Source organism: Aedes albopictus, chromosome 3 (genome assembly GCF_035046485.1).
Source record: "Aedes albopictus strain Foshan chromosome 3, AalbF5, whole genome shotgun sequence".
NCBI classification, from domain to species: domain Eukaryota; kingdom Metazoa; phylum Arthropoda; class Insecta; order Diptera; family Culicidae; genus Aedes; species Aedes albopictus.
The window spans coordinates 392591391-392616786 of NC_085138.1; the positions used below are offsets into that span (position 1 = coordinate 392591391).

The window sequence follows — 25396 nt, forward strand, 5'->3', positions numbered from 1 at the left end:
ATCAGTTGGCCATTTTTGATTAAGTTTCTTAAGGAACTCCGGGTGACTAAACAGGTTTATTAGCATCACATATGGACAGAAACTATTTCCCCCAATGTTGTGCGCATAAGAATTCAGAATCGAATTGCAGCACTGCAGTGTGAACGCGTTCAATTTGCATTGAAGTTCACACTCGGCACACTGCGATCAAATATATTTGAACATGCAAATTGAACGCGTCATGAACTGGAAAGGACTGAACCCGTAGCATGCTGACTAACATGTTACCCTGGTATCTGTGATACTAAAATGGTCATATTTGCGCCATTTCACCCTTCAATTTTGGCAATCTTTTGGGCTAATTCAATCTCCTTTTATTGAAGAGTGAACCAGTCCGACCATCGCATCGTGTGTTTCGAAAAATCTAAATTCCTGGAGCTGTATTTCAATATCCGAGACCACAATGTCGTACCAAAGGATCTATGATGCATTTCCCTGTGACATAACATAATAACGTCCAAACATGTAGAAGCGGCACAAGGTTCTAGTCCTAGGAAAGAAGACACATAGGATTTAATGATGAAGATAAGCGCATGTGAACTCAGAGTCGAATGGGAACCGAACGGGCGCTCTTAAGCAGCAAAAGCTCTGACAGGCAAGTTCAATGCTTTGTCGACCAAAAAATTTAAAGTGTACAGTTCATTTTTGGCTCACGTTCTGTTCGAATACAATACTGCTTGAAAGAATAGCCTATTTTATAAGAAGGAGAAACATCTGGTAAAAAGTAAGCAGCTTCAACACCTGAACTTAAATTATGGTTCTTCCAACATTTTAAAAGAAGGAAAACCTTTGATAAAAAGATGCAGCTATAACATTCAAACACAGTAAGAACAGCCTATGTTCAAAAGAAGGGGAAATCTCCGATGAATCGTTTTTAAGGAATATGCGCACGCATATTCAAAAGAACCTCAAAAGAACAGCCTATTTTTAAAAGAAGGAAACATCACTCACGGGTGAGTTATTAGTATGCAGTGCAGATATTATCATCAAACCTTTCCGCTTGGTCGTTATACTGTACTATTTGCGGCCACAATACTTACTCTTCCATTAGAGATTTTTCCCGCTTTTTAGAAAGGCTGTTCTTTCGAGGTAAATGCATAGATCATAATTTAACCATTCTACTAGGCTGCCTAGTAAACCTCCTTTGCATTAAAATCATTATAACCCATTCGCCTTAGTGGCATTTGAGGCCTGATATCCTTCGGCATAATGACACAGCACCAACGGGAACAACATTTCGGCAAATGCCACTCCGGAGAATAGCATTCCGGAAAATATAATACCTTGTGTAATACCATCTTTTAAATCAGATTCTATAGAGTTCATTATTATGCATATTTCAAGTTTTGGAATTTGCCATGTTTTCAGCCTTTTGTTATTTCAGCCTTTTGTAATTTCAGCCTTTTGTATTCAGCCTTATGTGCATTCAGCCTTTTGAAATTCAGCCTTATGTTACCATCCTAATTCGCCCGTCCCAGCCTTTCAATCACTGATAACACTCGTCCACGTAGCCATCCATTTCTGCTAATTTCATCCACGATGATTACAGCAGGCTCACCCTCTCGCAAATTCTGGGGTTTTCAATGCACTTTGTAAGGTAATGGTCGGCAAAAACTCCTTAAACGGTGCCAGAAATCATCCAGTAGACCCTTCATCAAGGTATAACTGTTCCTCAGGGATTCAGCTCGCTCCACTTGAGGCTCAGGATGCTAGAGGACGCTGAGCAGGAGAAAATGATTAGGAGTTAGGGCTTCCTGAGAATCATTCTCCAGTGGCATATACGTTAGCGGGCTTGTGTTGACTACTCCTCTCAGTTTGGTCATACAGGGGATAGACAAAATGATCGGGACAGGCAAAATTTTCACTTTTCAAAAAATGTTCAATTAGCTGTAACTTTTCGAAAAGTGCATCACATATTTTCAAATTTTTACTGTAAGTTCCTCAACTGGTTGTGTATCAGTGGACAAAATTTGGAAAAGATCGGACAATTCTTCATGAAGTTATAAAGATTTTTGAAAAAGGTTAAATTATCCGATAGCCAACTTTGAGCTGTTATATCTCCGGATTCAATGAACCGAATGCAATGAAATTTTGTCCTTTTATTACTTATATAATACGCTATGAAAAACCATTGACTTAACTTAATATTCTTAACACGGAAGAAAGTTATAACGATTAGATTATTTAAAAAAAAAAACACCAAATTATCCAAAACATCAACATCGTTTCAAAATTCAAGATGCAAATTATAGTTCATTTAGTTTCCCTCTAATTGACTTATATATAAATACGTTTTGAAGGACAGTAACAACATAGCCGCCAATAAATTGAAAAAGTAATGGGATACATATTAAAAATAGACCAATTTACTAAAAAATCGTGAAAAAAATAAAATCGTTATAACTTTTTCGCTTGTTAAAATTTTCAAGTTAAGTAAAATGTTTTCCAGAGTTCATTATATAAGTCATGAATGGTCAAAATTTCATTGCAATCGGTTCATTGAATCCGGAGATATAACAGCTCAAAGTTGGCTATCGGATAATTTTATCTTTTTCAAAAATCTTTATAACTTCGTCAAGAATTGTCCGATCTTTTCCAAATTTTGTTCACTGATACACAACTAGTTGAAGAACTTACAGTAAAAATTTGAGAATATTTGATGCACTTTACGAAAAGTTACAGCTAGTTGAATATTTTTTGGAAAGTGAAAATTTTGCCTGTCCCGATCATTTTGTCTATCCCCTGTAAGTGTTAGCAATGTTTCGTCGTCGAATCACGCCGTGGTCGTCCAAAAAAGTGACAATTTGTAGATGCGAATTGTTTTTTCCAGTTTCGCAGATCGATTCTCTTCGACAACCTTCTTCAATAGCTTCAATTCTTTTGGAAATGCGTTTTTTTTTTTTGGAGCCTGGCACCAGGGGCAGTTCTGTGCTTTGTATAACTCCTTCAGACAATGGTGCACCCTCGGAAAAGGGGTTCCAATCTATCAGGAAGTTTTTCTCCAAATCTTCGGATCACGCACTGGCGGTATCGATGGTTATTAGAATTGATCCATGTGACATCTAGTTTGGTGTCGGTTCACATGAACATCCACTTGATTGGTAAGCTGTGTCTCGCGCAAAGTGTTTTCAAAATTCTACAGCCGACGGATTGGTATTACCGAAAATTTGCACTTTGAGTGAGTTCGATTTCGTGTCAATCACCGCAGTCTGGAACGGTCTTCGAATGTTCGCCCGAAAGGACACAAGGACATGAGGCGAATCTTGCTCTTGCTCTGTTTCTTAGGGCTCTGCACAACGCTCAGTGGAAGATAGCCTGATTCTGCCGATTTCAGTTCCTCTTCCGACGCCTTACGAATGTATGATTTTCTTTGGTATTCAACGATTTGGCATTGATCGTTTCCCTCGACTCCTGGGTTTCTCTTCAGTATCCTCTCGAAACGCTTTAGCCTTCGAACCGTCATTGGGAAGCTGTCGGGAAATTCCACAACATCGTATCGCCACAACAACCTGGTCCCGAACCCTTCGCCGTCACTTCTTGTTGTTCGCTCCAAGATTGATTTGGCCCGTATCTCTTCTTCGAATTCCGGTTCTTTGTCTGCCGAAACATCAACGCATTCAACGGTTGAGTACTGTTTAACCAAATCGTGCAGCTTGCCGACGTCTTCGCACTTCGCATATGTGGAAGTTGAATCTGCCATTTGGTATCCTTTGCTGAACCGGTGTATAGACCGACCATCCAAGTCGAGTTCTTGCTGGACAGGCTCGCCCGTTTTTCCTTCTCGGAGTTGCTTGGTACATAGGAACGCATCTTCTCAACTAGTCTGAATCAGAAAGACAAGAGTGTATATAGGCCTATAGGTTGCACTACCCTTAGCGACCCGTGCAAGCGTGAGAAAGGAAATTGTGACGACCAGAGCGATTATTGGCACTCATCCTAGGTTGTCTACTCACCATTTTTCAAGTTCCCATAATATCATCACTATTAAAGTATTGCCAAAGACGTCATCTTTCCTATCCTATCCTTTCCTAAGCGAATATTTGTTGCAAACCATTCATCTTATCAAATTACCAAACAAAAAAAAACAAATTCCCCGGAAGCAAAACAAATAATCCTGGAAATAAGTTGCACCTGAGCACAGAACCATTATTCATTGCTGGGTTCCCTGCCAGAGTAGTTGCACTAACGACTAGCACGGTTATATCCATAGAAAAGAATATTGCTTTAGCTTTCCCGTGTCTATCTTTTCTTTTGTTATCAGTGGCATTTGTTGTCGCATTATCACAATACACAAAAATGAAAACATTCGCTTGTTAAGTTACCTACTGGGTGATGAATCAATGTGGATGTCGTTCCTATAATTCGTTGTCGGAACAGTGCACCTGGGGTCTATTCTTTCTACTTTGGTTACATCGTTGCTCTAAGAAAAGCGTACATTCCTAAGGATAATGGTTATATATATCACAGAGAAACAGACGTAACACTTAGAATAAATTTCATTAAAAAACATCGTCACAAAAACGCAATCGCCCAATGCTAAACGTACTGTGATTGGTCGGGCCGCCACTAGATGTCGGTAGTGAGCAAACGTCAAACAGGAGCAAAGACGATACCAGCGCCGCGATTGGTAGATCGACCTACTACTGAATATTTGAATCTGCCGTTAAGAAGGTGATCGATGGGAAGCAATGAGAGTGTGACGTCTGTTTCTCTGTGTATATATTATTACCAACCAGAGTGTTTGGTCCCATATACAGGGGATGGCCAAAATGTTTGGGATAGGCAACTTTTTTTCTCCCACAAAAAAATTCAACATGCTGTAACTTTTTATAGAGTGCATAAAAAAATCTCAAATTTTGACTGCTTGTCAACCTATTATATGTGCATTATTGGTACAAATTTGGGCTTGATTGATTAATGTTTCGCAAAGTTAGAGCCGTTCGGGTAAAACACTATTTTTAAGACAACTCATTTTTGAGCTGTCATATCTCGGATACCAGTGAACCGAATTGAATGATTTTTTTAACGTTTATCAACAATATATTGATACTTAATACGACGTTATAAAATATAATAAGGGGATTCACTTAACAGCGTAAACTGATTAAACTGATTAAACGTCGCGATAACCTCCTCTCCTCTTCTTGGCGTAACGTCCTCACTGGGACAAAGCCTGCTTCTCAGCTTAGTGTTCAATGAGCACTTCCACAGTTATTAACTGAGAGCTTCCTCTGCCAATGACCATTTTGCATGTGTATATCGTGTGGCAGGCACGAAGATACTCTATGCCCAAGGAAGTCAAGGAAATTTCCTTTACGAAAAGATCCTGGACCGACCGGGAATCGAACCCGTCACCCTCAGCATGGTCATGCTGAATACCCGTGCGTTTACCGCCTCGGCTATATGGGCCCTGTCGCGATAACCAAGGCAATCTTTGATTATTTCATTCGCAAAACTATGAAAAACTTCAAATAAGCAGAAAATCATGGCTTACGCAGCAATTTAATCTGTTTAGTGAGTACCCCTAATATTTTCTTACGGCGAATTAAGTTATACCGGGTTGGAATTTTGACCCATATAGAAGAAAATAGGTCAAATTTACAATACCACACAAAAATTACGAAATGTGTTCTTCCTTCAATCTAAATAGGCTCCAATATATCTGATTAGAAATAGCTTGAGAACAGAAGTGGAAAATCTTTGGATATAAACACTAAAATTTAATGACATTGATGTAAAAAAAAAAAATACATTATTTCGAGAAAAATCCAAAAATTGTCAATCCATGATAACTTTTTTCAACGTTTAAAAAGTACCTATGTTTAAATAGTTTGTGAAGCATTTGCATATTGTTAGTGTACGTTCAAAATTTAATTCAATTCGGTTCACTGGTTTCCGAGATATGACAGCTCAAAAATGAGTTGCCTAAAAAATAGTGTTTTACCCGAACGGTTCTAACTTTGCGAAACATTTATCAATCGAGCCCAAATTTGTACCAATGATGCACATATAATAGGTTGACAAGCAGTCAAAATTTGAGATTTTTTGATGCACTCTATGGAAAATTATAGCATGTTGAAATTATTTGCGAGAGAAAAAAAAGTTGCCTATCCCAAACATTTTGGCCATCCCCTGTACATAGTCAAAACGGTAAACTCGGAAATATACCGCTCTGAGGGTGAAATGTTCGATTCCCGGTCAGTCCAGTATTTTTACGTATTGGTTTTTCTGACTTCTTTGGCAAAGAATATTATTACAACTGTCTCACGACATACAAATATGGGCGATTTAAATAAAGCTCTCAGTTAATCATACTGATATTACAAAGGAATCGGGAGTTCCATATCACCACAATTCGTACAACACTATTAACGATTCAATACATTACCCAAACATTAAATCCTATCAATGCTGCGAATCGATCGTTTGTTTCCGTTGGAACAATAAACCTATTCAGTGGTTTCTGTGTTTGCAAACGAATACCACTTGAAAGCCAACAACAGCGGAAAATAAAGTTGCCAAGAAGAAAGCCATCTCAGCGCAAGCTAAACACCACGAAGACAATCCTCTTACAGCATCTCCATCGTCTGATCTGTCGGGGGAATAAAATACCTTTAGGTTCTTCTTTTTTCTTTCTTATCGCTCGCCCGTATTCATCATCAAGTCCTTTCCGCTAGATTTTTCTCGTTATCTTGCCGTAGAGCCCTCAAACCCGCAGTTTTCCACCGCAACTCCCGGCAAACTGCATCGGTCGCTCTGTTTTCGTTAAATGAATGGCTAAAGTGATTTTTTCGCTTTTTCACAAGGACTTTTTTCATTATTTATATCTTACAATGAGGCTTCCCCACTCTCCGTTGTACCCACCTACCAACCATGCAGGAAGAAATAAAGCTAAGGAATGCTCCGTTATTCCCTTTCCAGAAGTTGCCAAGACGTTGCTCTATAGTTGTCAGACAGCCGCCTACATTGCAAGGCTCTACTATGAGGCTATGTGTATAGCTCTGCCACGTTATTGTCGGCATTCTTCGACGTTGTTGGCTTCGTCGTAGCAGGGGATGTTACTGCTCCTTTGGTAAAAGATTTTCCTATTTTTTTGTAATAATTTTTTGCAATCATCACTCACAGCGTAGCGCTGGTACACACCTGCGTCCAACCCGGTCTGGATGATGATGGAAGGGGTATTTCCATTGGTTTTATAATTTCCTAGCATGGCATGGCGTAACTCCGGACAAGCTTAAGAGGGAAGCTCGCATCGAAGGATGTTCGTCAAACTCCTCCCATGGGACGGTTTTCATCATCGTTCTCCATTTTTCTTCAATGTCTAGTGAGGTGAGGCATTTTTTGCTGCTCATTTCGCTTGGTTGTTCTGCACGCCACAATCACCACCTCCTTTGCTGCACCACAGCCTCTCTGTCTACACAACCCAACCCGGCAAGCAATCTTTCTACAACTATCTCGAACCAGAACCTACACTATAAATTCCGAGCGAATCGCACCTTTAGCTGACATTTTAGACTATCACCTTCTCTTCCCACATTTTCCTGCTTCTTTCATTGTCATAATCATCATCAGCATTCTACAGAGAGAAAACAGAAAAAGACCAAGCGAAAGGGAGGCCAGAAAAATTCTCATTAAATTTTAATGATAGCATTCCATGCGCGCTTTTCTTGGCGTGTTGCAATCTTTTCACATCGGCTGTCACCAGGCTCAACCGGGCTCAATGTTGTGTTGCAAGTCCCCAACGTAAAAATCACTTCAACAAGTTACTGCAGTTGTATACTGCTACCTAAAATAATCAGTATGAGTGCAACTGCAAAAATATTTCTCATTTGTGCGATATCAATTTGATTTGAAACATGGCTGCTGTTCATCAACCCCGGATGCAGATGCAATCAGTCGGGTGGTGAACTATCAGAGACGGCAAAGGCTGGGTAACGTGTAATACAGACTCCATTGAGGTCATTAACAGCTTCCGGCCGGGCTGACACCAACCTTAGGGGGATCTGATGGCAACTTCGTCCGTAGGCTGACAGGCAAAGAGGATTTTCCCATGTTAGGGGCGGCTGATCAACGTTCTAGTGCCAGTGAAGGACTTTCAGCTCAACTCTATACCATGGTCCTCTAGAAAATCAGGGTGTCGATACGAGGAGTTGCCGCTCTCTCAACTGTTTCTGGAGCACCCGCATATTTGCCAATTAACCGATGAACCGCAGGTTCGGTATACACAGTGGTGCTGCAGGCGAAACAGGATCCATGGATCGAACGATTAGAGGAAATCATACTATTCACCAGAGCTGCGGCAACACACGCAAGATGGGAACAGCTTTCCAAGTGGCTTCCGATGGCACAAGATCAGCCCTGATAGACGTCCAATCAGGTTTAACATCGAACTCCTACACTATGGGACCGTGCCCAAGCTACATCCACGATTGTCTGCCCGGTGGTGGAAGAGGTCAACCCAGATCATCGATAACCATCACGTCGGCAACGTCAGTGCATTGGTGCGATCCGGCGACGAGCTACACGTGTCTCACCCAGTTTCAGCCGCTTAGCAAGCGGCCCCGGTAGTGAATATTGGGGTGTCCGGCCAATAGGACAGATCGGTGAAGTACTAAATTTGTAGTAATGAGCTGAATTTTAGTATGGTGAGAAGATCAATTCTCCGTTTCTACAATAAAATGGTGCAAAAAGCGTGGGTATTATGATTCCTTGCCTAATTTGATGCTGTTTGAGCAAAACTTTAAGTAACAGTGTTGTTGTTTTCTCCATTTCTTGCAACATAAACAACATAGTTATCCAAAGTTTTGCTCAAACAGCATCAATTTAGACAAGGAATCATAATACCCACGCTTTTTCTACCATTTCATTGCAGAAACGGAGAATTGACCTTCTCACCATACAAAAATTCAGCTCATTACTACAAATCTAGTACTACACCGAACGTGCCCTATTGGCCGAATGCCGTTCGGCCGAATGTCGTTTGGGCGAAAGCCATTTGGCCGAACGCCATTTGGCCGAACGCCATTTGGTCGAATGCCATTTGGCCGAAAGGGTTGTTTGGCCGAATGCCGTTTAGCCGCGTCATGATCAAAAGTATTCAAGGAAATTTCTGGCATTCTAACTGCCAATATGATCATCAGATATATTTCCTTCTTTTAATCAAAGGCTATTCTTTCTATTTTTGATATCCAGGGCTTGGTTGGCATTGAAACTGCCAATTTTTTGGCAAAGATTTTTTCTTCTTTGAATCAAAGGCTGTTCTTTCGAGTTATACTGAGACAGGGAACAGTGGCATGGTCGCTTAAACACATCATAAATTTTCGGCCAAACGTCACTCGGCCAAATGGCATTCGGCCAAATGACCCTTTCGGCCAAATGGCGTTCTGCCAAACGGCATTCGGCCAAACGGCGTTCAGCCAAATGACCCGGAACCTAATATAGGTGATCTTGGTGGGCAAACATCTCGTTAACTGGTGGCGAAGCACGCGATAAATTAATATTTCACTATTACATATTACATTTATTTGTTCAACATCATTAAGATAAGACATAATCAACAATAGTACGCCACAATACTCGGTTTGTGGCTGCCGCTCTCCATCCTCGGTCTGCTCGCCAAGTCACGCTCCACCTGTTCCGGCCATCGTGCTCTCTGCGCTCCACGCCTTCTTGTGCCAACCGGATCAGTTGCAAACACCAGCTTTGCACGGTTGTTATCCGGCATTCTTGCAACATGCCCTACCCAACGTATCCTTCCGGCGTTGGCCACCTTCTGGATGCTGGTTTCGCCGTAAAGTGCAGCGAGCTCGTGGTTCATCCTTCTCCGCCACACACCGTTCTCCTGTACACCGCCTAAGATCATTCTTAGCACGCGTCGCTCGAAAACTCCGAGTGCTTGCAGGTCCTCCTCGAGCGTGGTCCATGTCTCGTGCCCGTAGAGGACCACCGGTCTTATTAGCGTTTTGTACATGGTGCATTTGGTGCGTGGGTAAATCTTTTTCGACCGCAGTTTCTTCTGGAGCCCGTAGTAGGCCCGACTTCCGCTGATGATGCGCCTCAGAATTTCACGGCTCACGTTGTTGTCAGCCATCAGTAAGGATCCGAGGTAGACGAATTCCTCCACCATCTCGAAAGTATCCCCGTCTATCGTAACATTACTACCCAGACGGATCCGGTCGTTTTCGGTTCCGCCTACCAGCATGTACTTTGTTTTTGAGGCATTCACCACCAGTCCGACCTTTGCTGCTTCGCGTTTCAGGCGGGTATACAGCTCTGCCACCGTTAGAATGTTTAGGCAATAATGTTCATGTCGTCCGCGAAGCATACACATTGTCCGGATTTTGCGAAAATCGTTCCCCGGCTGTTGAGCCCGGCTCGTCGCATCACACCTTCCAGAGCGATGTTCAAGAGTAGGCATGAGAGTCCATCACCTTGCCGCAGTCCCCAGCGAGATTCGAATGAACTGGATAAGTCACGCGAAACCCTTACGCAGTTTTGTACACCGTCCATCGTTGCTTTAATCAGTCTAGTCAGCTTCCCAGGAAAGCCGTTTTCGTCCATGATTCTCCATAGCTCTGCGCAATCGATACTGTCGTATGCCGCTTTGAAGTCAATGAACAGGTGATGCGTTGGGACCTGGTATTCACGGCATTTCTGGAGGATTAGCCGTACGGTAAAGATCTGATCCGTTGTCGACCGGCCGTCAGTGAAGCCGGCTTGATAACTTCCCACGAACTCATTCGTTTTAAGTGACAGACGACGGAAGATGATCTGGGATAGCACTTTGTAGGCAGCATTCAAAATAGTGATCGCCCTGAAGTTCTCACATGCCAAATGGCCGCTTTTCTTTTGAATGGGGCAGATTACCCCTTCCTTCCACTCCTCCGGTAGCTGTTCAGTTTTCCAGATCCTGACTATCAGCCGATGCAGACAGGTGGCCAACTTTTCTGGGCCCATCTTGATGAGTTCAGCTGCGATACCATCTTTACCACCTGCTTTGTTGGTTTTGATCTGGTGAATGGCATCCTCAACTTCCCTCATCGTGGTAGTTGATTCATTTCCGTCCTCCGCTGCACTGGCGTTGTCGTTTCCTCCGTTGCCGTGGGCTCCCGTGCCTACGTTCTCCACGCCGTTCAGGTGCTGATCAAAGTGCCGCTTCCACCTTTCGATCACCTCACGTCCGTCCGTCAAGAGGCCTCCGTCTTTATCCCTGCATATTTCGGCTCACGGCACGAATCCGTTGCGGGATGCGTTGAGCTTCTGATAGAACTTCCGTGTTTCTTGGGAACGGCACAGCAGTTCCATTTCTTCACACTCCGCTTCTTCCAGGCGGCGCTTTTTCTCCCGAAAGAGGCGGGTCTGCTGTTCCCGCTTCTGTTTGTAACGTTCCACGTTCTGTCGAGTCCCTTGCTGCAGCATTACCGCCCTCGCTGCGTTCTTCTCCTCCAAAACCGTTCTGCACTCTTCGTCGAATCATTCGTTCCGTCGACTCCGTTCCTCGTACCCGATGGTGCTCTCTGCTGCGTCGTCGATGGCTGCTTTCACTGTATTCCAGCAGTTCTCTAGAGGGACCTTATCGAGCTCGCCCTCGTCTGGCAACGCGGCTTCGAGATTCTGCGCATATGCTGAGGCGACATCCGATTGCTTCAGTCGCTCTAGGTTGTACCGTGGCGGTCGCCGATACCGTACGTTGTTGATGACGGCAAGGATGGGAACACTCACTTGCAAAGAGTTACATTCACTTGCTCTTTTCTCAGTTCAGAAGCATCCTATCAAGAAATGATGTATGGAAGACTTTTGCCTATTGGTTTTGTCTAAAAGTTTGCCGAATGGAGTATGGGTCGCACACGCATACCGAAGTCGTGAGGGAGCTGCGAAGGCAACTCTCCACAAGGTGAATGTAAATTACACTCACCTCGTGTAGAGTCGTTTTCACAGCTCTGTCAATACTTTGGTATGCTTGTGCGACCCTTACTCTATTTGGCAAACTTTTAGACAAAACCACAAGGCAAAAGTCGTCCATACATAGTTTCTTGATAAGACGCTTCAGAGCTGAGAAAATAACAAGTGAATGTAACTCTTTGCAAGTGAGTGTTCCCATCCCTGGATGACGGAGAGTTTTGGGCGCAGTTTGACCATCAGATTCTTCTTTTTCACATTCATTGGGGCATCCTCCAATGCGATGGCTTGCACTATATATAATTGTATGATCTTGGTTGTATAATTATAATGATTTGCTTGATCAAATCACATTGGATGGACAGCCCATTGCTATCGGGCTTAGTACCGTGCTGCAATGAATGGAAACCATCATCATCATCATCATCATCATCAGTTTGACCATCAGTCGGAGTCGATGTTGGCGCCACGATAGGTCCTAACGTCGATAATGTCGGACAAGTGCCGTCCGTCAATCAGAACGTGGTTGATTTGAGATTCCGTCTGCTGTGGTGATCTCTAGGTGTAACGATAAGGGAGGCTGTGTTGGAAAAATGTGCTACGTATGGAGATGTACTATAGTTTCCGCCAAATTTCGCAATATAACGTCAAAAAACTCGTGTAATAGAACCATTCGTGAACGCATTGGGTACGAAACTTCTATCACACTTGGTTAGACGTTGCAAACGCGAACACGTCCTTGTTTGGCAACCTTACCAAAGTAAAAATTTTAGTCAAATAGATTAGAAAGGGTTCTTAAAACCGTCATGGAACCAAAATAGAAGGAATAAGGTTCAATTACGGTTCTAAAAACTTCCTCAAGACTAATTGGATATCCAAATGTTACTTCGATCGTCATACCCAGAATGGGTACACAACAGTGTAAGAAGTTCATTTGATCACTTCCGTGTTAACAGAAGCAAACCTTGGATCAGTTCTATTACAATAGGTGAGGAAGACAATCAAGTGGCTCCCTGGCTTGAAGGAATAAGAAGCGCTAGCAAATTGAAAGTTGTATGTTGTATGTTCGATTCCCATAGAACCACGTGGATTTATTATCTCAATTTAAATTTCAACTTGTTCGTCGAACACGTGCTTTTATTTGGTTAATGTACGACAAAGAATGCCAACATGTAGTTTCAACTAATGCTTAGTTCATCTTGGTCTGTGGAATTGCAAGTTCAAAACTTGGAGCATCAGTTTTGGATTAGGATCGTCTACATTTTTAAAAACTTCCTCAAGACTAATTGGATATCCAAATGTTACTTCGATCGTCATACCCAGAATGGGTACACAACAGTGTAAGAAGTTCATTTGATCACTTCCGTGTTAACAGAAGCAAACCTTGGATCAGTTCTATTACAATAGGTGAGGAAGACAATCAAGTGGCTCCCTGGCTTGAAGGAATAAGAAGCGCTAGCAAATTGAAAGTTGTATGTTGTATGTTCGATTCCCATAGAACCACGTGGATTTATTATCTCAATTTAAATTTCAACTTGTTCGTCGAACACGTGCTTTTATTTGGTTAATGTACGACAAAGAATGCCAACATGTAGTTTCAACTAATGCTTAGTTCATCTTGGTCTGTGGAATTGCAAGTTCAAAACTTGGAGCATCAGTTTTGGATTAGGATCGTCTACATTTTTAAAAACTTCCTCAAGACTAATTGGATATCCAAATGTTACTTCGATCGTCATACCCAGAATGGGTACACAACAGTGTAAGAAGTTCATTTGATCACTTCCGTGTTAACAGAAGCAAACCTTGGATCAGTTCTATTACAATAGGTGAGGAAGACAATCAAGTGGCTCCCTGGCTTGAAGGAATAAGAAGCGCTAGCAAATTGAAAGTTGTATGTTCGATTCCCATAGAACCACGTGGATTTATTATCTCAATTTAAATTTCAACTTGTTCGTCGAACACGTGCTTTTATTTGGTTAATGTACGACAAAGAATGCCAACATGTAGTTTCAACTAATGCTTAGTTCATCTTGGTCTGTGGAATTGCAAGTTCAAAACTTGGAGCATCAGTTTTGGATTAGGATCGTCTACATTTTAGCCATTCTTCTTGGTTGTCTCGTAACTCAAAAGTGAAATGCCAAAAACTCGTATGAAACATCCTTGGATCTCATCGCGTGTCAAATCTTCATCCCCCTTGGTTAGACATTGCGAACTTTGAATAGCCAAGTCAAAATGTATCAACTTGTCTTACCTCCCACCTGCTCCTCGCCCCGCATGAGTTCCGGCAAAATACAACGAGAATATATTGTTTTGGAAAGTAATTTATTAGATTTTCGCTTGCCGACACTTTCACCCCAGCCGAAATCGAGGAGAATCTTGATGGTGCGAATTTCCCCGGGCAGGGAAACAGGGAATCTAAAGTTGACTCTCTTGTCGCGCGCGGTTCAACTTCTTTCCGGGCAGATTAAATGTAATTCATTACGTTTGCCATTGACGGAGGGGTGAGAAATTATAACTTTTTTCGCGCAGCATTAAAGCAATGGAAAAGGGTGTGGGTGGTGGACTTTTCACGAATGTCTCAGTTTATTTGTGGCATCATTACTGTTTTGGATTTACGTTTGCATGTTTTAGCGGCTGAAAGCAGCTGCTGGCTGGCAGATTAATTGGGACTGACTCGAGATTAAGGTGAAACCCCATGTTTGTCGAAAGGGAAAAGTGCCAGGACTGCCAGGGAATAATCGTTAATGTCTGTCTCATTTTTCTTCCACTCCAGAGCGGGAGGGATCAGCGCTGGACGAACAAAAAACAAATCGAGGGTTCGTGGATAAGCGGCTGTGGAAGGGATTAAACTTTCAACGATGTTGTTGTGAGTGCAGAAGTAGCAGAAGCTGTAATCCAACTCCGAATTAATTAAAATCTTTGAATTAATTGTATCATGAAGTGGTTGGCGACGAGCGCTGCTAGATGGCGATGACAATGATGGCGACGACCGAAACGACGACGCCCGCCAAGGGTGAAGCTACTTGGAAACCATCGTTACACTCAGAGGAGAGTACATATTCACGAACGAGAAATTTCGACGAAGAAGAGAGCAAATTTCGAAGGTACCTTCTTGTAACTTTTCAAAAGATGAAACGCAATTCTTCCCTAAACAACGACATTACGAGCGGCAGAGCCAAAGCCGAGGATCGTAAGATAAAGGACTCAACCCAGGATAAAAATTCTTTTGTGTCGAAAAGTTTTATCCCCCGTGTTCCGAAAAAGAGTTGAGGTAGGTGCATTAGCGCGCGATTTTGTCGGGGCTTCTGCTGCTTCTGCTGCCGTTGCTGTTGCACAAAGTTCAAGTAACGTTCGCTGTAAACTTAATGAGATTGACCCAAAAACTTTGCGCGGGTAGCAGAAGTAGGTATGCTTTCTTTCAGCTAGCTCGTTTCTTTTTTGGTATATCTCTACCACTTGAAATAAAATTTGCGTAATCTTGGATGGGAACTTGACAGTCAACACAAGGGGTTTTGGAGCAGCTAATTGTAAGGTAGACTTAAGAACGGTTAATTATGTGCTGGGTTTTGGTAGTTAAGACAGTGCACAGTTGAACCAAAGTTGAGAAATTGAATGTCGTTCAGAACTATTGCTATAGACTACTTTTGTCACACGTGTATACCACGACGACAAACTAATCTAAAGAAAATTAGTCAGCAAACGATTGTCGATGTAAGGACTGTTCATTAAAGAAAGTGGACATCTGTTTACCAATAGTTTAGAGTTAAAACTAAACAAAAAATTGTGAATTTTTGCTCAGTGTGTTAAAACATTGTTCACTTCGGCAACACATTCAAAGAAAACGAAAAAAGTGAGAAAATTTGAGCGATGGGTTGGATTAGCTTAGCGACTACCAGATAAATTCTGCACAAATGGTGTTCCAAAAAGGTGTCGTTTTGAGAATTGTGTACTAGTATCACTTCCGGTACCGCAATTTGTCAACGCTGAGCAGAGGACAGATGTACTGGATGATGTAGGGTACATCAGAACCGAAAAATTTAGGAAAAAGTTTTAGGTGTGGCAAGTCAATTGTTCATGCGGCTTAAACAGTTCTTCGTATTTCACAACAGGAGCAATTAACGGTGAAAATAACATAAAGGAATGCATCAAAAAACGACTTCTACCCATATAACGAAAACATACGGATCCTCCATTGTTTGGCCGGATCTGGCATCCGCTCATTACGTTTCTTCTACACTAGAGATGCTCAAGACGGAAAAAATCGATTTTGTCGAAAAATGGCAAAATCCACCAAACTTCTCTGAACTGCGTCCTGTGAAAAGATACTGGACAATAATGAAGCGGCATCTCAAGAAAGATGGAAGAGAAGCAAGCTCTGTTGATTGCTTCAAGAAAATTTGGTCTGCGGCACAACGAAATGTTACGGAGAAAGTTGTGCAGAATCTAATAGGAGGTATCAAGAGGAAAGTCCGAGCGTTCTTCAGAAATGCGAAGTAAATGTTCAAACTCTCGTGAATTCGGCCACATTTATGTTGATTGTATTAAATAAAAAATAAACTTATGAATTTGTTCGAAAATAAATATTTTCTATTGAAAAACAGGTGTCCACTTTCATTAATGAACAGTCCTTATGTACTTTCTTATAACACCAACAAAACTAAATCAATTCATGGTGTTCATAGCGTAGATTTGTTACTAATCTATGTTGCTTGTTGTCATTGAAATTACTGAGGTTTCATATCTTACATTTACTAACACGAATTTACTAGGCATTGGCATAAATTCCTCGAGCCGTTCAACCCACCCAACTGTGTAGGTAACTACGCACAAAAAGCGCACCATTTTCCACTGAACCTAGCGGTTGATTTAGGCGGTCGTGGGTGGCGATTGCCTGCGGTTGCAACTCGTTCATATCCTTTTGTGTTCAATCTCAGAGATAGCACATATTGTCCCCCCAGTCCATTCATGATCCCAACAACCGGGACCGTGTCACACGCGATTGTTATACATTTTGTCGTCAAACCGCAAAACGAGCTAACCACCAATAATGCGGTACTACTGGCCACCGCCAGTCATGGTTCACCAATTTTTGGGTTCCCGGTAATGAACGATGATGGCGCGCGCGGTTAGACGACGACGTCAACGACAACGGAAATGTACCTGTGCCTACAACTCCCCCCGCACTAACATGTTTGACTTTCTCTGTTCGTGTTTCAGCGGTTCCAATCCGGTGGAAATATCGTCACCTCCGGAGCTGGCCGGAATGACCCTGGAGAAGCGGCTCACCTCGTACGATTGGGCCAACCAGTTCGAAAACTTCCAGTACGTGACCCGGCTGGGATCCTTCAAGCCGATGTGCTGGGCCAATCAGATGCTGCCGGTAAGTTCGAGCATGTTTTCGTTCATATGTTCCTATATGGGTGACGGAATTATGAGACCGGAAATATTTACGGTTCGCCCACCTGGGTTGATGTGGGATGTGATGGAGGTGGGAAGATATGCGGTTGCCGAAAATTTCTCTGGGTTGAAATTGGATCAAGAACAATGCAGGAATGTGTCGAAAGGGACTATGTGGCTAACGTTTCCTTTTTCACACTTCCGTTCAAATGAATCATATATCTTTAGTCTTGAAGAAATCACTTTCCAAGAAGGCTTGAAATAAATCTCAATAGGAGCCGTCCATAAACCACGTGATCATTCGACGTGGTTTATGGACAGCCCCATATCTTGGTTGACCCTATAATCCTTTGCTTTTTACATTACAATTATTTTTGTTGTCCTTGAGGTGAAACATCAAGTAATCCCATTACCATTTTGCATACAAACTTTAGAGGCACAAATCTGATGAACGAAACATCGAATCAAGCCGCACTTGTTTATCCTGGCTTTGCTCACTTGCAAAAGAGGCGGCTTCTCCAAATCGAGAACATTTGTTTACGAATTTTCAAGATTGTTGCTCTTGAAAACGTGAGTAGGGGACTAAGTCGGTCATTGTGGTAGCCATGTTTGTATTCTGTGTAGCTCTCCTTAATTGGCGTGCATAAAATGTGTTGATGTGTCCAAAAGATACTGAAAAACTTGTAAGTAGAAGGCTCAGAATGTTGTTAATAGATAAAACTGCGAAAAACTTTTTAGTGGGATTGAAACCCACAACTCCGTATACGATAGACGGGCACTTTCCATTTAAGCTACAGAATAAGCTGTAATTCTTCAGAATAGAAAGTCAAAATGAATCAGAGCACACACCGTCAACACTGTTCTTTTTTTTAAATTCCATCTTTCTTTCGGCCTAAATGTCAATGTTCACCACACCTGTATTTGTGCTCACCAACTACAAGTGATAGCGAATTAATTGTATTGTCAATTGGTTTTGAAAGAATATTTCATCGCATCGTGTCTTTTTACATTTTGTCCAACTTGATTGTACGACATTTCCCCGAAAACCAGTTCCCCGAATTAAGTTTCCCCGAATGTTTTTTCCCCGAGTGTACCATTTCCCCGAAAAATGTTTCCCCGAATGTATTGTTTCTCCGAAAAGTGTATGTGATCTGCCATTTAACCTTCTTAGCTGAAGCACACAACGCTGCGTACGCTCAGCGTAACCTGTCTGGGTCATCATGAGCCCAATAAGGTTAACTAAACATTACTTTTCGTTCACACGTTATTTTGGGCAAAACTTTGGCTTTTGTAATATTTATTGCGAGGTATGATAATTAAGTGGAGAATGTATCATCTCACTATACATACATCCAGCTCACCGATGTCCTAATGCCTTGCACGGAAACTTCAGGTCAATGAGAGAGTCTACTATATGTGGATTAGAGATGGTCGGGTTTCAGATTTGACAGACCCGAACCCGACCCGTACCCGAAAAATTTTTGATTTCAAAACCCGTACCCGACCCGAACCCGAGAAAATTTTTTTCGTCAAACCCGGACCCGACCCGAACCCGAAAAATTTTCGGCGGTCAAACCCGAACCCGACCCGAACCCGAGAAAAATATTTCTTAAGAAACCCGACCAAAACCCGAGTTCAAAAATAATTATTAAATGTAACTTGCATGGCAAATAAAGCATTTTTTGAGTACCAAATTATCTACACTGGTACCCAAACCCGACTTGAACCCGACGTTATTCAAACCCGACCCGACCCGTACCCGAAAGTTTTGATATTTTTGAAACCCGGACCCGACCCGAACCCGTTTTTTTTTTTATTTTCAAACCCGAACCCGACCCGTACCCGTCGGGTTCGGGTTCGGGTCGGGTTTCGGGTTTGGAAACCCGAAACCCGACCATCTCTAATGTGGATATATGTGCACGGGTGGAACCTAGATTTTGAAGTTTTATGGCAATAATAGCGTCATCCACAGGGTTTAAACGATGAGGTAGGAAGTATTGGTAAATGTCCATAGGTCTTTTAGTTGTCTAGCGTAACATCTTAGGAGGGTTAAGCTGAATGGTGATCAGTAGACCGAATGGGCATCGACCTAGTGTCTTCACCTGATTGATAACCTTTTCATAATAAATTTTCCTTCTTTCAAGCATAGGCTGTTCTTTCAAGTTGACCTGTAGAATTTATCGCCAGAAGTACCAGTCAAATTAGCTGGTATATTTAATGTTGATGTTTTGTTCTTAGGTGTCAAACTGTTTTAGTGTCTATGGGCGTTATAGTATGAATCTCCATCAGAGATTTTCCCTTCTTTCAACATAAACGATTCCAAATGTTAATTCAGTAAAGTTTGGCTATATATAATAATTGTGCTGTGACTTTCTTTTAAAGCAATCATACCACAGAGAACAGACATCCAGGCTAGAACAAATTTCATTCTGAAAATTGTGTAAGGATTTGAATCTTTACTTAAATGAGGTTGCAAACCAATACACGATGAAAACACTAACGCCAGCAAACACCATATTGCCACAGTCAGTGATGAAATGAAAGTGGTGAATTAAATTAGTATGGGAAATTAACCGATTGCAGCGCCACGATGTTGCCACTTGTATTGCCGATTTCAAATGGCCGTTAAATTCCTTACACAGTTTCGGAACTGGACTTGGATGTCTGTTCTCTGTGATCATACCTTACATTTTCCGTATCGCACGTGTTAAGAGGCCGTCCATTAATTACGTAAGGGTTTATGGGGGGAGGGGGGTTTGAGAAATCTTACGCGCCATACAAAAATTTTTGGGTTCTCATACAAAAAATCTTACAAGGGAGGGAAGGGGGTGTCGAAAAATCGCAAAAATTCCCTTACGTAATTAATGGACAGCCCCTTACAGCTAACCTACATCTTTTATGCCGATTATGATCTTTAGCAGATTACCTCAACCTCGATGACTCCTTTCAAAGGTATTATATGTTTTAAGGGCGATTTCAGCGATTGAATATTGAACAACACTCGAAAGAACAGTCTATGAATCGAAGAAGGGATAATCTCTGATGAGCGTGTTTTGAGTTGAAAGCCCTTTCATTTTCTATCAGAACAAACGAAAAAAAAACGACCTTTGTTCAGAAGAAGAGCAAACGTCATTCAAACATCCGTATTATTATTTTGTCTTGAAAAATGACCCAAGGGAAAATCCAGGGTGCTCATAATACCAAAAACACAGACAAACAGACGTAACACTTCGAACATTTTTGGATTCAAATCATAGTCACAGAAACGTATTCGCCTAATGCTAAAAGAACCGCTAACCATCAACTAGGTGGCGGTAGTGGGCAAACGTCAAACTCGAACAAAATCGATGCGAGCGCCACGAATGGTCAGTTGGCCGACTATCAAGTTTTTGTGTCTCATGCAAGCTAAGGCGCTGTCCATGAAGTACGTAGACTCATTTTTGATCATCTCAGATCCCACCCCTCCCCCTCCGGGCGCATTGGCCCAGCCTACCTTTTCGTTCCAATGACTGATTCGGCCACATCGTTTTTATCAGGAAACTTATCAGAAAACAGCTTTGAAAATAGTTTAATACATATTTCGGGGAAACGGTTCATTGGGGGAATCGTTTTTCGGGGAAACTTCATTCGGGGAACTAGTTTTCGGGGAAATGCCGTACAATTGTCCAACTTTGCTGAACAATGAAAACTGTTATTTGAGAGCAAATGAGATCGATTTCGTTTAATTTGACCAGTGTTGCCAGAGGTTAAAAACACAAATCGCTTTTTAAACACTTGAAGGTACTTTGTTTATTTATTTATTTACTTTAATTAGCGACACTTTACACCGAAGGTGCATTCGTGTCGTAAAATTTTAATGTTTACAACGTCACTTCTTCTTCGATCTTGTGATCATTTTCCATTCTGGATCGGATTTCTGGGTGCACGGATTGCATGATCGTTTTGCTCTATTTTCTTCCTTTGTTCCATTCGACTCGGTTGACAACCGCCGCTTCGCTGAATCATTATCGATACTTTCTGTCGTTCCACCGTTCTCGTTCTTCCATCCGTGGTCGTTGTTGTTGACATTCTCGTCGTCGCTGTGGTCATCGTCGCTTTCAATTTGAGTCGCCGCGGACGGTAATTCGTTGTCTTCGATGTCGTTGTTGATCTGGTCGGTATCGTGTTCATGAGCCAAGTCGGATGATGTTGTGTGTGGCTGCTTCTTGGTGCGACGAGCCGTCGTTTGATTGCTTTTGTTCGCACGACTAACGTATGTGCTATGGCTGTTTACCACAATATGCGATGGTATTGCTTTATCCAACCGCATACGAACAATTCTCACGCCGTTCGGTATCCCCGAGAAATAGTTCTTCCACACTTCATTTTGTATGGAGATCACTTTCCCGTACTGCTGCAAATGGTCGGAGATGACATCGTTGTCCATTTGAGGTGGCAGATCGTGGACTCGGACAGTAGTAGTGGGACAATCCACGTATACTGGAATGTAGTATCTCATTCCTTCGATCGTGAAATAGTGCTGTAGGTGGTGCTGCTTTTGTAGCCGTGGGGCTACGCCTGCATCGTTCATCTCAATGAACAAAGAGTTTTTGATGTTGTGGAGCTGGATGTTTCTCACATCAGCCAGGTCAACTTTGATGAAATCTTTAAGGAATTTTTCCACTTGTTGTAAGCCGGGTCGCTTCGGTAATACGCCGAAGTCCACGACTAGGGTATTTTTTCTGTGCGAAGACATCTTGCAGCGATACAAAATTTATTCGCCACAGAAAGAGAAACTGACGCACGAGAGCGTTGAGAAGGAATGTCTGTCGCGAACGAAGGGCGCTTGTCAACTGAGGTACTTTGTGCTCGCAGGAACCTTTCCCATAAACGATACATATCTTATGTCTTGCAATGGATCTAGAGTGTTATGATTGTTTCATAGTATTATAGAAGTGTTACTAGCTACTAAGCTGCTTCTTGAGATTTGTGCGTCTGAAGTTCTGATGCACTGTTGAAGCGGGATTTCAAGACGTTTGTCCTTAATTTCATAGGATATTCCTCCAAAATTTTTAAAAAGATTATTTTAGAGAATCTTACATGAATTGTTTTAGAAAGTCCACCATGAATTCTTCAGAAATCCTGAAGAGATTTATTCAGAAAATTTATCGAAGGAATAATTTTGGAATCCTGGATTTCTGGATAATCTCAGAAATTAATCGATAATTTCAAGAAAAAAATTTCCAGGAATTTTTCAAAAACTCTTGAAAATCTCTAGGAATTTATTTTGTTTTTTTTTTTTTTTTTTTAACCAATTCTAGATTATCCCAAAAATTAATTTAAGAACTCCTTTAAGAAGTCTTTTCGGTTTTCCTTCTGAAATTCCGCCATACATAAAATTCCATCGCAATTCCTTTGAAAAAGTCTTAAGGAGCACTCAACACAATAAATTGGTGCTGCAAAGCTTAGTGATTATCAAACTTGAATTACGAGCTATAGTAATTTCGCAAGAACCGAAACTCCTAGGAGGAGCTGTCAATGCTTTTTGAATTCTGGATCTCAAGGAGCACTAATTGCAATAAAATGGCGTTGTAACGCTCAGAGGTTTCCAAACTGGGGTCACAGGCTATGCCTAGGGCTATGCTAATTTCTCAAAAGCCGGAAGTCTTAGGATTCCTCCTTCTTACAATAAAGGGGTGTTACAAAGCTTAGTGGTTTCCATGCTAACGGTAACGGTCTATTTGACGTATAGTAATCAAGTACCCAAGTAACACGCATGTAATATAAGAGTTAAGGCAGTGCAAGTTTTGATTAAATAGATGTTAGTTAGACGTTATTTTAACTCAACGCTAGAATAACGTCATATTAACTTATATACAACCAAAACTTGCACTGCCGTAACTCTCATACGACATGTGTGTTGCTTGGGTAAAGGTCTGTACGTAAACCACGTAGAACAAATTTGAGTCATTCAGATGTTCTTCGTCCCTCTGAACACCCATGAAACCTCTTGATATGTCCCTCAAACCCCCTAAAAATCTCTGAAACGCCCCTGAAACTCCCTGAAACTTCCTGAAATGAATCTGAGACCCCATTTAACGCCCCCTGGGACCTCCAAGAACTCCCCTGGATCTCTCTTAAAATCCCTCTTTAACCCCATGACTCTCCGACCCCCTGGAACTCCCCCTGAGAACCCCAGAAACTCCCGAGAAACCCCTGAAACTCCTACCAGACCCCTATTTTCCCTGTTCAAACCCCCTTAGAAGCCTTGAAACGCATCTTAGACCTGCTGAAATACCCTTGCTACCCTTTGGAACTCCCTGAGAACCCCTTCAATGACACTGAGATCTCCTGAAACACTTCTGAGACCCCCTGAAACTTCGCTTGGAATCCCCTGATAACCACAGGAAACCTCTTAATCCTTCAGAAATTCCTCCAAACATTCCTCTAAAAAAGCTTCCAAATCCGTACGAGAATTTTTATCGAAATTCATTCACGGATTTCTTCGGAAATGCTTTCATCTAATCTTAAAGAAAATCAAAGGTTCTTCCAGAAATTTCTTTAGAAAATCTTCCACAGACTTTTCCAGTAATTTTTACCAAGATTTCTTTTAAAAATGTCCTTCAAAAATTCCGAAATGGATTCCTTCAAAAAATTGCTCAAGGATTCCAAATCCAAGATATTCTTCTATAAATTTCTTCCATAATCAATTGATCAGATTATTCCAGAAATTCTTTGATCTTTGATTCTTAAAATTTAGCAAGGTTTATTTCAAAAAATTCCCTCGGCGATTTTTGGGATGTTTCTTCAGGAACTTGTTCAGGAATTTCTTAAGTTCACTAAAGATTTAATCAGGGATTGCTCTAAGGATTCCATTAAAAATTCCCACATGATTGTGTCTAGAAATTTCTTCATCATCCATAATTTCTTCTTCAGTGATTCGGGGAAGAATTCTTCCAAAGTTTTCTAAAGCAATTCATACAGAGCATTTTATACGGAATCTCAGAATTTTTGAAAAGATCTTTGCAAGCGCTTTTCTACGCATTCCTTCAAGTATTTCTACAGGATTTTTTTTTCATGACATTCGACAAAAATTTCAACGGGAATACTTTTGGAAAATCTTCCAAGAATTTTATGAAAGGATTTCTTTAGGAGTAATCCTATAAATCTCTCACTTTTTGGTTCTTCTATGAATTCCACGGTTTCTCGAGAAGTTTCTCCAGGTATTTTCCCAGAAAATTTTGTAAGACATTCTTCCTAGGATTCTTTAAAGAATTAGTTTTGGATTTCTCTGATGTTCTGCAAAAAGTGTTTCCTTAGATTCCTACAAGGATTTCTTAAGAAATTCCTTCAAGGTTTCTTTCAGGAATTCCTGATAGGATTCCTTCTACAGAGATTTCTTCACAATTTGAGGGATTTTTTCAGGAATTGCAGCAAGGGATTTCTTCAAAAGTACCCCCACGGAGCGTTTCAGAAGTTTTTCAAAAAAAAATCCTATAAAGATTGCTTCGGTGAATTATTTCCAGGTTTTCTCAAAGAATTCTTTGAAAAATATTGCTCATACAGATCCATTAAAAATACCTACTAGGATGTCTTAAAAGATCCCCACAAAATTTGTTCAGTTTTTCCTTCTGGATTTTTCTTAAAGTTCTTCCAGAAAATGCTCAAAAATAACTGATTTTAAGGAACCTTTGAAGGTATTTGCAAAAAACCTCTGAGGGAATGTTTCAAAAAATTTCATTGAAAACTCTGAGAAATTTGAGAAGATATTCTTAGATTTTTTTTTTAGAAATTCCTGGTCAAACATTTCTGAAGCCATGTCTGAAGTTATCTTTTAATCAATTCTTGCATGAATGCCCATTAAATGCTTAGGAGAATACCTGAACAAACACCTTAAGATATCTTCTTACTTCTCTGAAAAAAATCTTGAGAAACTTCTAAAAGTACTCTGTAAACAATTCCAATGAAAACTGATAGAGAAAATTCTGGAAGGATTTCTGAAAAATCCATTCAGGAATTTCTGAAAGAATCACTTAAAAAAGTTTGCAAAATTACAGATAAAGGTACTATTGAAATGTTTGAA

The 25396-nt window shown here is 41.3% G+C and overlaps 2 protein-coding genes across 2 annotated transcripts in view; one reads left to right on the forward strand and one right to left on the reverse strand.

Annotated features, from left to right (window-relative positions):
* LOC109421132 (MOXD1 homolog 2-like) overlaps positions 1-25396 on the forward strand; it is a 404404-nt gene that overhangs the window by 327303 nt on the left and 51705 nt on the right. The window contains exon 9 of the mRNA XM_029875425.2: positions 17155-17317. Within this exon, the coding sequence (XP_029731285.1) occupies positions 17155-17317 (163 nt within the window). The remainder of the gene's footprint in view (positions 1-17154; positions 17318-25396) is intronic.
* On the reverse strand, positions 21129-22165 carry LOC134291898 (uncharacterized). The gene has a single exon (XM_062860290.1). The coding sequence runs from the start codon at positions 22067-22069 to the stop codon at positions 21203-21205; it is 867 nt and encodes a 288-aa protein (XP_062716274.1). The 5' UTR covers positions 22070-22165; the 3' UTR covers positions 21129-21202.